The sequence below is a fragment of the Oncorhynchus mykiss genome, chromosome 7 (assembly GCF_057628025.1).
Source record: "Oncorhynchus mykiss isolate SJ-2025 chromosome 7, ASM5762802v1, whole genome shotgun sequence".
Taxonomy (NCBI): Eukaryota; Metazoa; Chordata; class Actinopteri; order Salmoniformes; family Salmonidae; genus Oncorhynchus; species Oncorhynchus mykiss.
The window spans coordinates 4,683,897-4,699,080 of record NC_143028.1 but is presented as its reverse complement, the minus strand read 5'-3'; the positions used below and the strand labels follow the sequence as shown (position 1 = coordinate 4,699,080).

The 15,184-nt window shown below is 43.9% G+C and overlaps 2 protein-coding genes across 2 annotated transcripts in view; both read right to left on the bottom strand.

Annotated features, from left to right (window-relative positions):
* Positions 1-755: 755 nt before the first annotated feature.
* On the bottom strand, positions 756-2,052 carry mid1ip1b (MID1 interacting protein 1b). Its single transcript, XM_090239912.1, has one exon. The coding sequence runs from the start codon at positions 1,722-1,724 to the stop codon at positions 1,251-1,253; it is 474 nt and encodes a 157-aa protein (XP_090096038.1). The 5' UTR covers positions 1,725-2,052; the 3' UTR covers positions 756-1,250.
* Positions 2,053-3,396: 1,344 nt separating this feature from the next.
* Positions 3,397-15,184, bottom strand: part of LOC110495503 (tetraspanin-7) — a 39,460-nt gene continuing 27,672 nt past the window's right edge. Inside the window, exons 3-9 of the mRNA XM_090239911.1 lie at positions 9,440-9,628; positions 8,662-8,736; positions 8,319-8,414; positions 8,052-8,207; positions 7,892-7,975; positions 6,832-6,913; positions 3,397-5,193 (exon numbers count right to left, since the gene is read on the bottom strand). Coding sequence (XP_090096037.1) covers positions 6,845-6,913; positions 7,892-7,975; positions 8,052-8,207; positions 8,319-8,414; positions 8,662-8,736; positions 9,440-9,628 — 669 coding nt within the window. The 3' untranslated portion in view covers positions 3,397-5,193; positions 6,832-6,844. The remainder of the gene's footprint in view (positions 5,194-6,831; positions 6,914-7,891; positions 7,976-8,051; positions 8,208-8,318; positions 8,415-8,661; positions 8,737-9,439; positions 9,629-15,184) is intronic.

Here is a 15,184-nt window from a genome sequence, read left to right as displayed (position 1 = left end):
AATGACTTCTTGGTAGCCTCTCTGATCCGTCTCCTCCTTGCCCGGTCTTCCAGTTTGGAGGGACGGCCTGATCTATGCGGGGTCTGGGTGGTGCCATACACCTTAACCACTTGTTAATAGCTTACAATAGGCTCATTCATCCCCCTCCTCTCCCCTGTAACTATTCCCCAGGTCGTTGCTGTAAATGAGAATGTGTTCTCAGTCAACTTACCTGGTAAACTAACAGTTAAATAAAAACAAATAATAATGGTCTTAACTGTGCTCCAAGGGACAAAGCCTTTGAAATCTTTTTATATCCAGCCCGACTTGTGCCTTTTCACAACTTTATCTCATGGATCTTTCCTACCATAGTGGACTCTTTGCTTTGAATTGCTTTCAAAACTGCTTTCATTCTGAACTGATCAAAGTCCTAAACTGGATCACAGATTGAAAACAAGTTTGCAATTCTAAGGGGTCCAAATAGGGTATTTTACTGTTTTACTTTTGAGTTTAGAAGAGAAAGATTCACTTGGATGTTGTGGGTTATGGTGTGTAAATAAAGCTGGGAAAAGTCTAAATGTATGTGTTTACATTTCAGGCTGTAAGGCAACAAAAGGTGAACATTTTGAAAGGGGGTGGTGACTTTCTATACCCACTGTAGGCTTCAGTTCAGACTAATCACAATCTTACAGTTTAATCAAGTCACAAAACTATCATGCCGAAGTTGTGTACCTCTCAATAAACCAGTGACTCTGTCAAATAAACTGATCACAACATAACAATAAGCAGATGTTTAATAGCTGAGCCGTCATTTCTATAGAAAAATAAAATGGTGCTTAAATAATGTTTACAGTTGGTGTTAATCTCTTGGAATCACTCAAATTCAAAATAATTATCATTTGATTCCAGTTCACAGACTAAGCATATGATTTAGTCAATGGTATGGCAATGACTCGTTGCTACCATAACATATGAAATCACTGTCAGTAGGCATTATGCAATGTTGCCCAATCAACAACAAAAAATGTTAACGTGGACAGACCATCCATACAATAATCTGTTAATACACAAGACTTAGTGCAAACAATCATTCAAACAGTAGATGGGAAATGTTGAACAATGCATATGAAACGTCTAGTAGGTTACATTTATTTATTGCCACTGTGGGAATAAATATAAACGATATCACTAGGAGACCCCCCCCCCCCCCCATTCCACTGTTCACCAATGACTTTTGATGTTATCGTCTGACACACTCAACTTTCTAGTAGTCACAGTCCACAGCCCCTTATTCCAATCTCCTGATTGTACCTGTTCGTGAGGGTGTTTGCTTTCCGGGTAAGCTTGGACAGAACCGTGTGTAGTCCGGTCAAATGATAATGAAATTGTTTTTCCAAATCATCATCATCGGATTCTATTCTGGATATGTCCAACGCGGTCACCCCCATTTTTTCTTTCCGCCTGTCATCGGCTTGTAGGACCCCCCATTCGATGTCATTCCTGATCGATTTTAATAGCACATAGTAATTGTACATGTCCCCGTCCTGGAAATAGGTGGTTGACCCATTGCTGGCGGTCCTAATCGGTGATATCGTTTTCACCTCTTCTTCCTCGTCTAGAGGCACGTCTCTTAGCAGACTAGGAACCATCACCGTCTGATCCATATTATTCACAGCACCAATAAATCTGTTCATTGCATTGAACAATGAATTCTTTTGATTGTACGAATCCGAAATGTGCATCATTTTTGCGAGAAACCTGACCGCGTGCAGACAATCTAGTTACCTCGCGTCACCGATGATAATGCAGTTTTACTCTGTCAGTCTGAAATCAACCTTAGCAAGCTAACTAGCTAATGCTCTTTATCGGATTACAATTACAAATTTAGCTGCTGCAAAAGCTTACTCAGTCCGAGGAAACGTCCCGACTTCTCAAACGTCTTGCCTGCCTTGTGAGACTGTACTACCTAACGTTACTCACTAATTGACTAACAAGTGTCTTTTTTCTAAGGGCGTTCCCGGATCTGTCTCTCGAATGTCGAATGTTTCCCCCTCAGGCTAAAGTAACAGGATGAACGACCTGAAATAAGAGACACCATACGGTTAGTTACTTCAAGTAACGTTATTTCAGTATCATTAGTTGCATAGTAGGCCTACCAAAAATTAAGAAATCCTTACACTGGCCAATTGATGCTTCCGTTCTCAACTCACTGAATTACCAGCTAACATTAGCTAGCTAGCCATATGTGGAGAATAAATTTAGCTCAAGTAGTACAAACTCACCGTGATGTTATTGTCCCTGGTATTTTTCCGAATAACCACTTCACTTGTTAAACTTCTGTGGAAGGCATAAAGTCTTCATTTGACAGTTTGTTGTGAGCAAAGCGACCGATTGCAGTTTGCTAGCTTAATAAATCCTCAGCACCAGCAGGAGGACGGTGAGATGCAGAGTGGCGTACTTGCGTCAGCCCACAAGCGGTAACTCCGTTTTCAGCCAATCAGATTTTAGCCGGTCTCTCACACACCCCGCTGATTTTCTGGCAAGTCAACTCACGGTTAGAACATGTTTACTTCCTTCAACAAAAACACATATCTTTACCTACCTTCCATACTTCCTCTTTTGGAGAGATTATGAAGAAAATAACATAATGTCACTTCAATACTGATGACTCAAATGTGTATTGTGACAAACTTGCTTTCACAGTTTTAGTAAAACCAGGGCTCGTGTACGTTTGAATTTGAGGGTCTCAAATTACATCCTTTCAAAGAAATACGGAGGCGAGGAAGGAATCATAATTATGTAATTTGAGATGTGGAATAGAGCAGGCTCATCTGAGGAAACTGGCGACGTGTTGAAACAGGAGTTTAATTCAGGCTGGGGTTGCGTCATTCCCGCCCACAAAAACACTAAGTAGTAGGTGTACTAGTGACAATTTTAACAATGTATACACTATCAACAAAGTAGTTAGTTGTTTATGCTGTATCAACAAAGTATAGTTGCTGATGCTGTAACAGATTCATGATCACGAATACGGATGTCCATTGTGAATACGTTACATTGTAACAAACGGTAAGGATTTCATTTGATGTTGTTCTTGTTCGTAATTTTTTTTTACAGTCAAGCCCATAAAAATCCTATTAAATTACTATAATTAAATTATTCTAATAGCTAATTCTATGGTCAAACCTGCCTCACGAACACCCTTTCTAGACGGGATCGCGAATACGTTTTTCATAGATGTGATAGTGACACCCTGGGGTAAAAAATATTATTGCTACCTGTAAATTATATTGGATCTATCAGGGGCAGAATTAATTAATGACGATTAACTACCCACCTTATTATCAACAACAAAAAATACTCGGTTCTAGAAACAAAAGAGAGAGTAAATATCTCACAACAGAAGCTCACAACTGAAACGATGTAATGACCATTTTATTCAGATATTCAAGATCACAGTTGTTCACAATATCAACATACATTTGTTGGCATGCTAGCTGGTGATGCATTTTAAAACGTTTTCTTTCTTTTTTTATACAGTCTTATTTCATCTGTCCAATTTTGGATTGAGAGATAAATTGATCATGTACATTGGTTGTATAGTGATCCCCGAAAACACAGAGCTACTTCAGAATGCTCAAAACCCCAAAACAAACAACAACAAAAACCTAAAAGAATCCTAGTAATTAGAGAAATAGAATCTTGGAACCAGCTTTCTGTGCTCACATGACAGTTGAATGGAACCAGTAACAGTGTCAGTGACCTCGGTGGTCTGCCCCACTCCATTCTACCCCCAGGCCCTCGCTAAAGCGTAGTATTCCTACAGTCATTCCTACAGTCATTCCCACCTAAGAGGTTGCTGTCATATTACTGATTCTCCATTTAAGTAATACACAAAAGTGGCAAATCTTCAAAAAGTGGTATTTCATTTGATTGTTCCAAGCCAGAGCAATGACAGACCGAATCGAGCTCGAACACCTCAAGTCCTGCCACTGAGAATGAATCTCTCTCTCTCTTTCTATCACTGGACAGACATTAATTCACCGTCTATTCCACAAATGACGTGGAAACAACATTGATTCAACCAGTCTGTGCCCAGTTGGCTCTCTCTCTGTCTACCAATCCCATATAGTGAGAAGCAAACGGCAACAACAAAAGACAGGAAGTAGAATAGTCTTCTCTCATCATCAGAAAGCAGTGCTGACTCAGTGAAACTCTAGTTTGTGCAGCGATATGCGTCAGTCAGGGAGGAGTGTGTTGGAACCGAATGTACTGGGGTGTGGCGGTGGAGAGAGACAGAGAGAACTGGATGTGCTGGAGAATGGACAAGGATAGTCAGATAGAGTGGGATCTCAAGCAGAAGGTGAATGTGTAAAAACATTTGAACACCAAAACTGGGGTTTAAACCAGAAAAATGGCTGTGTCTCAGACTACTGTTATAGAAACACACATGACTAGTTAAGACTTTTAAAATGAAATTAAATATTACAACAACAAAACAACATTATGACTAACCAACTGACAGACAGAAGGCACAGGGGAGGGAGTGGCAGAGATCACCAAGTACAGGACTGAATACAGAGGATCTAAACGCATCACAAATACACATCCACAGAGAGCATCTTGCACAAGGTCATTTAAAGTGATAGTCATTAGAAGCAGGATGTAGGTTTACTGTAGTCCATGTAGCAGCAAAAAGCAGACACTGTGTGTGTGCGTGTGTGTGTGAGAGAGAGAGAGAGAGAGACTCAGTCACTTCTGAGTGAGCTCAAGTTTCTTTCAAAGACCTCATATTGGAAATTCTGATGGCATCCCAAAAATTATTTCCAGGAAATTTAGACTGGGGAAGATAGCTCCTCGTTCCACTGCTATGTTGCATCAAGGTAATTTCTTAGGAATATTGTCAACTTGTGTAAGTGAAGATTGGTAGTGTTTGAATTAGGCATGGCATGCCTGGATCAGAGCATATGGCTGAGGCAGGTGCTAATCGACAACCATTCATTTTAGAAGAATAAAGGTCTTGAAAGGTAACATTTTTAATCATGGCATGGTGTCATATTAAGGAATGTGTTCAAAGAGATGAAAGAGAGAAAAAGAGAGCGATAAAGTAAGAAAGATAAGGTGTGGAAAAGTAAGAATGGACTGTGCCAGCGTTTGGGTGTGTTCCTCCCCAGGTTCCAAGGTGACGTGTACGCTCTCCTCCTCCTGGTCTCCCTGGAAGGAAACAAGAACAAAGGTGCCGACAATCACAGAGAGACTCTGATTGTGTGTGTACGTGTGTGTCTGCGCATGTGTGACTACATTCCCTGAAAACACCATCCACACCACCCATAATCAGTGACAACGAGGGGATCCTCTCTTTTGGAACTTGTCACCTGAAGCTTTTGGAAGACATATCTCCCTGAGAAGTCTCTGCAGGGCCGCCACACAGCCAGAGAGATAGCCATTTGTCTGCTGTAATGAGCGGAGCCTTTGGACTGTGATGTGTGTAAGAAGCCTAAATGCCACTCTCTCTCTCTGCACCTGTGGAACGCAGTCTGTCGGTTAACCCTCCCGGAGCCTCCCATGCCAGGCTTCTGGTCTATTTAGAGCCCTGAGGCTTCTGAAGTGACAAAACAGCCAACCAATGTCTGATGGATAGGAGCCAGTAACAGTTTCTGCAAGCTTCAAATTGACAATGACGCTCTGGTGAAGATCGGCCATGCTAACCGCTAGCAGGCTAAACACTAGCAGGCTAAACACTATCAGGCTAAACCCTATGAGGCTAAATCCTATGAGGTTAAGCCAGTGTGTCATAGGGGGTAGAAGTGGGGGATTCTAACTCTTTAAGGCATAATCACGCCACACAGCCCTGCCAACACGGTATAAATCAGAGTGTTTAATTGCGAGCCAAACTGTTTTATTTATAATCCACAGCAGCACAGTCGGGGACGGCCAATTAGAGGGACCTGCTGGGAAGGTGTGAGCTAGCGATAACCATCTTGCATAGTGAGATCACGATTGTGTGTGTGTGTGTGTGTGTGTGTGTTTGACTGTGACTTGCAGGGGGCTGTAGGGGTTCCAGCCATGGAGGTCTGTGACACAACCCCTTATTACACTGGATGCATTGCACTTAGTCACAGAGACAAATAGAACTACACAAGAGTGTGTGTGTGTGTGTGTGTGTGTGTGTAGCACTCTGGTACCCTGTAGATAATGACCCATTTTGTATTCTACATGAGTCAAATGAAATGGAGTCCATTGCCCATGTTGTGAATGGCTGGGGATCATACAAGGATTTATACATTGCTAGACATGACCGTCTTGTTGACCTGATAGCCAGCGAGGTGGAACAAGTGGTCTCACCAACAGCACGCATGCATAAACATTCTTGTGTGATGGAAGCTCGTTTGATATTGATGACAATGGGTTTTCCTGTGTGCCAGATGTTGTTGTTGTTGTGGGGGGAGACCAGGGGGAGGTGTTCGTTTTGGAAGTGGGCTGCTCATTGGATGGCTACATGGAGCAGGCCTTTGCTGAGAAGCTGCTTAAATACCAGCCCCTTTTGGCATGCTGGGACAGCCTGGGGTGGAGGTGCAAGCTGGTGGGGCTGATATTTGGGAGTCTCGGCCACGTACACAGGCTTGCAGTGCGTGGCCTCCAGATTGCAGGCCTGACAAAAACTAGGGCAAAGCAATTGGCTAGGTACTGCTCTGTTTCAACTGTCATGGGCAGCCTAGCTGTTTGGAGAAGGATGTGCTTTCTGTACCCTTGAGTGTCATGTATACAGGGACCTTTGACATGTTTGGATCCTTTTTTTGTAAATTTGATTGGTGGATTCAAATGAAGTATTTGTGTGTGTGTCAGACTCACCTGCACCTCACTGCTACACCATCTCATATTGGTTGGCAGTGATAAGCCGCGACAGACAGCATGCCAACAGCATACCAATTGACTGGAGAGAAAGAGAGAGAGAGTGGGAGAGAGAGAGAGATAATGGGGGAGAGAGTGGGAGAGAAAAAGAGAGGGGGGTGGTGATGAAAATGAGTCAGTTCCAACAGCACACAATAAATCATCTCTCTTAGAGGTCCTGTCTTTCCTCCATCTTCCCCCTCTTCCCTCCACCCTCCCCCTCTTCCCTCCATCCTCATTGCCGGGGGATGGAGGGCCAAGTAGGGATCAGGGAAGGAGGAGAGGAGGGATCAGGGAAGGAAGAGAGGAAGGATAGGGATAAGATACATTAAAGAGGTGGCTGCTCCTCTAAGAGGTGTCATTGATCTCTCTCTGCCACCCCTCCTTCTCCCCTCGCCGCTTCCCTCCATAACGTTTACGGTGCAATTAATGGGCTCGGGACTGCAGAAGAGCAGGCCGTCGCAGGTCACAGCGTCCACGGAGACACACACACACACTCTCACTCTCTCTACCTACCTCCCCCAGGCCCATTAGGGGTAATGGAGGGGGTCGCTGTGACGACGAGCGGCGCTGTGGGGCTAATCGAGCATGTCAGCCGAGCAGGAGGTAACGACCACACTCGCGCAGAGTAGAGAGAGAGAGAGAGAGAGAAGAGGAGGGAGAGGAGAAATGAGAAGAGAGGGAGAAAGGAGAAATGAGGAGAGAGGAGGAAGGAGGTAGGGGAGAGAGAGAGTGTGCGTGTGTCTGTATGCATATGTGGAAAAGCGAGAGGGATGGAGAGTGTGTGTGTGTGCTCTTGTACTCTGGTCTGCATAATAGTTCCCGAGGCGCGCCTGAATGGTATGTGTGTGATGGAACAGGCTCTGAGTGGCGGACTAGCTGATTGGGTCTGAAGGAGCAGCGGTGAACACCGCCCCAGCCGTGTGTAATCATTAATAACCTGCACTGGGTGCACGCTCACACACACACACACACACACAGAAGGAGAGTGGAAGAACAGCTGGCCCATACTGTTACTTACTTGTGAGACCGCTATTCCAAATGTCACTCCAGCAATGATCCCCATGTTAGTCTCAATGAAGTCAGTCACCAGCTCATAACAGCCCTGTAGAAGACAAGACAAGTGAGTGTGTTTGTCAGTGTGTACGGTGTGTGTCTGTCTGTCCGTGTGTGTGTCTGACCTGCTGGTGGACCTTGCTGGGGGCTATGGTGACATTGTGCAGGTCAGAAGCGTTACAGTCAGAGATGCTGGCACAGCAGCTGGGTGGGATGCCGTTGTTAGGGAACCAGATACTGGACAACCAGCTGGTGTAGTTCAACACACCACAGCATTTCAACTGGAGGGAGAGAGGGGGATGGGGGGAGAGAGGGAGGTTGGAGAGAGAGTTTTATCACAGTCTGTTTTTAATCACAACCCTAATTTGGCTGTCAAAATGACCGTCACTCACACTGCGCTGCACATTGTCCACAGCCAGGCTCCTCTCGTCCTGGGAATTGTAGTTCTTCACTGCCTCACTGAAGGTCCTCTGGAAGGTTCCCTTTATCTGGGAACACAAACACAAAGTTCTTGTTGTGTTCATAGCTTCTCCTGTTGTGAAACAGATGGACACTCTGACTGATGAATTCTGCCACTGGGCACACACTGGTTGAATCAACATTGTTTCCACGTCAGTTCAACAAAATTACATTGAACTAACGTGGAATAGACATTGAATTGACATTGTGCCAAGTGGGTGGGTACTCATGATCCTGTGGGTGAGTGCCAGAGGCATGTATGGCAGGGCCACCTACCTCATGACGAAAGACAAAGCCGGAGATGCCAGCCACAAGCTCTGCCAGGAAGATCAGGGACAGGAACATGGCATACTGCAGAGAGAGGGCACACAGGGCGCCACAAAACGGCCACTGAGTTACTGTGTATATTTTGCAGACTTTCTCACCCTTTGCTCACGATAAGATTCTCGAAACACTGCAAGGAACGTTGAATGACAGTAGGAAAGGAAGACATTTTTAGAAGGAAAGGTATCAAAAACGAAACAAAGACAGAAACAAACCCACTGGGCACACACTGGTTGAATTAACGTTGTTTCCACGTCATTTCAATTATATTACTTTGAACCAATGTGGAACAGATGTTGAATTCTGTTTCTTCCCCAGTGGGAAGAAATAGACACATTTCAGTTACTCGGATGACAACTTCTCCTAGGTCTCACCAGCTTCTCCTAGCTCTCACCAACTCCTCTAGCTCTCACCAACTCCTCTAGCTCTCACCAACTTCTCCTAGCTCTCATCAACTTCTCCTAGCTCTCGCCAACTTCTCCTAGCTCTCACCAACTCCTCTAGCTCTCACCAACTCCTCTAGCTCTCACCAACTTCTCGTAGCTCTCATCAACTTCTCGTAGCTCTCATCAACTTCTCCTAGCTCTCATCAACTTCTCCTAGCTCTCACTAACTTCTACTAGCTCTCACCAACTTCTCCTAGCTCTCACCAACTTCTCCTAGCTCTCACCAACTTCTCCTAGCTCTCACCAACTTCTCCTAGCTCTCACCAACTTCTCCTAGCTCTCACCAGCTTGAGCATCCATGGGCTCCCGCGGCAGGTAGCGAAGCATCCAAACAGTCCGAACACGATGATGCATGTTCCGGTGCCGATGAGAACATAAGGAGCGTTGGTGGAGCTGTCAGCGATGATAGATATGTATGCACCCAGCATAAACTTTCCCCATAGTCCCACAGCCAAGAGGATCGCCCCCGTGATCTGGACAGAGAGAAAGAGAGAGGGGCGAGAGAAGGTGAAAGAGCATTAGAGCCCTGTCACTAAAAAGTCATCTAGGGCATCACTGGAGGTTTCAGACCCATTGAGATGATCGGTGGCACAACTGTAACACAACCATCACAGCTTCATGCTAAATTACACATTCATATGATATGAAATGTCAGTGGTCTGTTTAAGCAGTCGTCCATAAAAGCAGTCAATTTCACTGTGTAATAAACCATTGATTACACTGTAAATGATACACTGCCGATCTCCTATAATGCTGTTAGTGGCACTGGAGATAGCTCTTTGCTGCCACCCAATGAAATAAACTGAATCCTCACTGCATGGCTCATGAGACCGAAGAGAAAGCGAGATATTTTATAGGCTCCTTTTTCTGGTTAAAAATAACTAATACTTACTAAGTAGACCAGACCCAGCTGCTGTCAAGTTTTCAAGATATTTCACTTTCAAAATACAGAAATCATACATATCGTGAAAACGTAAGTGCCGACAAGCAAAACATTTTGGGACAATGTCAACAATGGGTCAATGAAACAAATACCAATTCCATTAAGTAGATGGGAACTGTGAACATTTGTTTCAATGGCAAACAGCCTTTATGGGGTATCTTGATTTTTCCACAATCTTTGGCCCTACTCATGAATGGTTCCTGACCATGTGTCGTGACCAGGAAAAACTCCATATTCATAAGGTGAAAAACTATTTTTTTTTCATAGAAGGTCAGTAGAACTTACGCCACAGGTTAGGATAATTAATGTAGCCGGTTAGGAGACTGAGGTTAAGGTTAGGAAATGGGTTAGGGTTAGCGAAAATGCTCTCACTTTGTATCGAAGTGGAGTGAAAAGAGTGACTGGGTGAATGCAGGCCTTCCAAAAGCCCACCCAACACCAGCATGCATTAGTCGCTGTAGACTGAACACTTTGCTCTCTCTGTGATATAAACACTAGATGACTAATAGGGGATGCTGTGTTGAAGCATCCGCACCTCCATCTTGGCTCTAACCCTGTGTTATGATGCATTTTGTCAGTGCATCATACAAAACCATCTTCCCATTCTTTTATGTTGTTGTAATATTTGTGTGTTTCTACCAGTGCTTATTATGTGCACCCAATGATGTATATAAACCCTGGATTGTGAATTCTATGTATTGGCCATTGAGAGGCTTTGAAGCCACCTGTCGGCCATATTGGCACTCCCCAGTAGGACCAGTCCTCCATAGGAATATATGGGATGCTACTGTATTTCAGTTAAATGTTTCAAGAACATGTATTTAAGTCTTTTTTTTGTTGACGTGGGGACAGTAACATTAGTAATAAAACAAATGATAATTTAAGGAAAATGTTTTCATATATTGTTATTTTATGTTTAGCTCACATAATATGCATAAATGTGTCTGTAACAGAATAAACGAGGCAAAAACAAATGTACACATTAATACATGCATTTCTATTGCATTTCTATCACAACAGTGAGGGAGTGCCAACACAGCGCCCCCTATCAGTCATCTAGTGTATAAATAAATAATTGTGTGCACCAGACTATTCTGTGTAGAGCCCTCTAGTAGTGTGTTCTTGAACCAGCAGATGGTGCTGTGGTTATTGGTAAAGACTGGAATTTGGTATTTGGTATTTTATTAGGATCCCCATTAGCTGTTGCAAAAGCAGCAGCTACTCTTCCTGGGGTCCAACACATAACATGAAACATAATACAGAATGACATAATACAGAACATCATTAGACAAGAACAGCTGAAGGAATACAGCAGTGGCACGTCCACCTGTCCAGAGGAGAAGATGCCATTCCCTTTGATGAGGAAAAAAATCATACAAACTGTTCTGAACAGTGAGAGATTGTGGGTCTAGAAAGGTAGGCTACTACTGGTACTATCTAACCTCAACATGTACCTGGTAAATGATTATTTTTTCTTTAACCTGGCAAGTCAGTTAAGAACAAATTCTTATTTACAATGACGGCCTACCCCGACCAAACCCTAACCCGGACAACGCTGGGCCAATTGTGCACCGTACTATGGAACTCCCAATCACAGCCCATGGTGATACAGTCTGGAATTGAACCAGGGTCTGTAGTGACACCTCTAGTACTGAGCTGCAGTGCCTTAGACGGCTGCGCCGGGAGCCCCACATACAGTGCCTTGCGAAAGTATTTGGCCCCCTTGAACTTTGCGACCTTTTGCCACATTTCAGGCTTCAAACATAAAGATATAAAACTGTATTTTTTTGTGAAGAATCAACAACAAGTGGAGCACAATCATGAAGTGGAACGACATTTATTGGATATTTCAAACTTTTTTAACAAATCAAAAACTGAAAAATTGGGCGTGCAAAATTATTCAGCCCCTTTACTTTCAGTGCAGCAAACTCTCTCCAGAAGTTCAGTGAGGATCTCTGAATGATCCAATGTTGACCTAAATGACTAATGATGATAAATACAATCCACCTGTGTGTAATCAAGTCTCCGTATAAATTTACCTGCACTGTGATAGTCTCAGAGGTCCGTTAAAAGCGCAGAGAGCATCATGAAGAACAAGGAACACACCAGGCAGGTCCGAGATACTGTTGTGAAGAAGTTTAAAGCCGGATTTGGATACAAAAAGATTTCTCAAGCTTTAAACATCCCAAGGAGCACTGTGCAAGCAATAATATTGAAATGGAAGGAGTATCAGACCACTGCAAATCTACCAAGACCTGGCCGTCCCTCTAAACTTTCAGCTCATACAAGGAGAAGACTGATCAGAGATGCAGCCAAGAGGCCCATGATCACTCTGGATGAACTGCAGAGATCTACAGCTGAGGTGGGAGACTCTGTCCATAGGACAACAATCAGTCGTATATTGCACAAATCTGGCCTTTATGGAAGAGTGGCAAGAAGAAAGCCATTTCTTAAAGATATCCATAAAAAGTGTTGTTTAAAGTTTGCCACAAGCCACCTGGGAGACACACCAAACATGTGGAAGAAGGTGCTCTGGTCAGATAAAAGTTTTAAATATCCAATAAATGTCGTTCCACTTCATGATTGTGTCCCACTTGTTGTTGATTCTTCACAAAAAAATACAGTTTTATATCTTTATGTTTGAAGCCTGAAATGTGGCAAAAGGTCGCAAAGTTCAAGGGGGCCGAATACTTTCGCAAGGCACTGTATACACATACACAAAAAAACATGACAGATACAGTGGGGAGAACAAGTATTGATAAACTGCCGATTTTGCAGGTTTTCCTACTTACAAAGCATGTAGAGGTGTGTAATTTTTATCATAGGTACACTTCAACTGTGAGAGACAGAATCTAAAACAAAAATCCCAAACCAAAAAAAATGTATGAATCTCCTCCTCCATATCATTAAATTAATGTGGAGTGAAAAGTGGGTTAATGTATTCACTTTGGGGATTTGTGGTCCTTGTTCAAAGCAGGGGTTCCACTCAAGGACTGGGTCCCCCTTGGAGTTCCTCTCTCTATCTCTCCATTATTTTTAATATATGCATATTTTAGTTGTTAATTAACATATGTGTGGTAGGGAAGATCAGGAATCAGGATTACATCTAAAATGACAATAACTGGAGTTCCTTTCTTTGTAAAACCAGTTAGCAGTTCGCAGGGTTGGGTCAAGGTTTTCTTCACTGTTAAGGCGGCTAGTCGTCCCTTACTAGCATAGCAATGACATCACTGAAGAAACTATCACCCCTGCCCTCAACCATAACTAGATATGCTTATCTTATCTCACCTGAACACAGTATCATAAGACTCTTTGCCCACCAGTGCTCTGCCATAAATATCAGCCTATTCAAAATTTTCTTTAACCAGGCAAGACAGTTAAGAACAAATTATTTTTTACAATGACAGCCTAGGAACAGTGGGTTAACTGCCTTGTTCAGGGGCAGAACAACCAATTTTTTTACCTTGTCAGCTCAGGGATTTGATCTAGCAACCTTTCGGTTGCTAGTCCAACACTCTAACCACCAGGCTACCTGCCGCCCCAAACCAATATGTGTCTAACCCACACAGAACAGCAGCAAATAATTCCCTTATCATTGCTATGCCTCATGATTAACATGACAACGAACACGGCAAAGAGGAAGCACATGGAAAAAGGTTACCTAACCACTGATACAGGGTCAGATATTTTGTCATTCCCCTGATGGTTAAGCTTAGGATAGGAGTTAGAGAGATCTGATCCTAGATCTGTGGTAAAGGGCAACATCTACCTCGAGCAGTGGCACAGCATCTGCATCCTAAATGGCACCCTATTCCCTACATAGTGCACTTCCCATAGGTCTCTGGTCAAAAGTAGTGCACTATATAGGGAATAGGGTGTCATTTGGGAAGTGTCACCTCCCTGTAGCCACCATGCGTTGGGAAATGTTGTTGTGATTCTGAGCATGTCTGGCGCTGGCCGTGCGACGGAGGCCCGCTGACACATACAGAGCAGCCTGCCTGCCCCCTCCCGGTCTGCCGTTCTCCCTCCCTCCCTGGCTCCATCCCTCCCTGCCTCCCTGCCTGCCTGCCTCCCTGTCTGTCTGTCTGTCTCCCTCCCTTTCTGTCTGCCTGATTACCCAAGAACACAGCATGAGAAGGAACAGCAACACTCTGACAGATGGAGTGAGTCAGACACAGACACAGACACAGAGAGAGAGAGAGAGAGAGAGATGGGGAGATGGGGAAGAGAGAGAGGGAGATGGGGGAGAGAGAGAGTGAGATGGGGAGATGGGGGAGAGAGAGAGAGAGTGAGATGGGGAGAGAGAGAGAGAGAGAGATGGGGAGATGGGGGAGAGAGAGAGAGAGATGGGGAGATGGGGGAGAGAGAGAGAGAGATGGGGAGATGGGGGAGAGAGAGAGAGAGATGGGGAGATGGGGGAGAGAGAGAGAGAGATGGGGAGATGGGGGAGAGTGAGATGGGGAGATGGGAGAGAGAGAGAGAGATGGGGAGATGGGGGAGAGAGAGAGAGATGGGGAGATGGGGGAGGGAGAGAGAGATGGAGAGAAAGGTAGAGTGAGAAACAAAGCACGAAAGAGAGGAAGACAAAGGGAGGGAAGAGAGTGTATTTAGTGTGAGATAGAAGAGAGAGAGAGAGAGAGAGAGAGAGAGAGAGAGAGATTAAAGAGAGCGAGAGATGAGTCACTGTCTGACATGTAGCATGACACTTGGACAGCGCTGTAGAACACATCTGAGAGATAGCATATGAGTGAGATCTCGTTGTCCCCATCTCAAATCAAAATCAAATCAAATGTATTTGTCACATACACATGGTTAGCAGATGTTAATGCGAGTGTAGCTAAATTCTTGTGCTTCTAGTTCCGACCATGTAGTAATATCAACAAGTAATACAACCTAACAACCTAACAACAACCTAACAATTTCACAACAACTACCTTGTACGAATATGTACATAAAAATATATGAATGAGTGATACCCAAACAGCATAGGCAAGATGCAGTAGATGGTATAGAGTACAGTATATACATATGAGATGAGTAATGTAGGGTATGAAAACATTATATAAAGTGGCATTGTGATACTTTT

Excerpts from the sequence above, each read along its gene's own strand:
- mid1ip1b (XM_090239912.1), bottom strand. The coding sequence starts at position 1,724 with ATGATGCACATTTCGGATTCGTACAATCAAAAGAATTCATTGTTCAAT.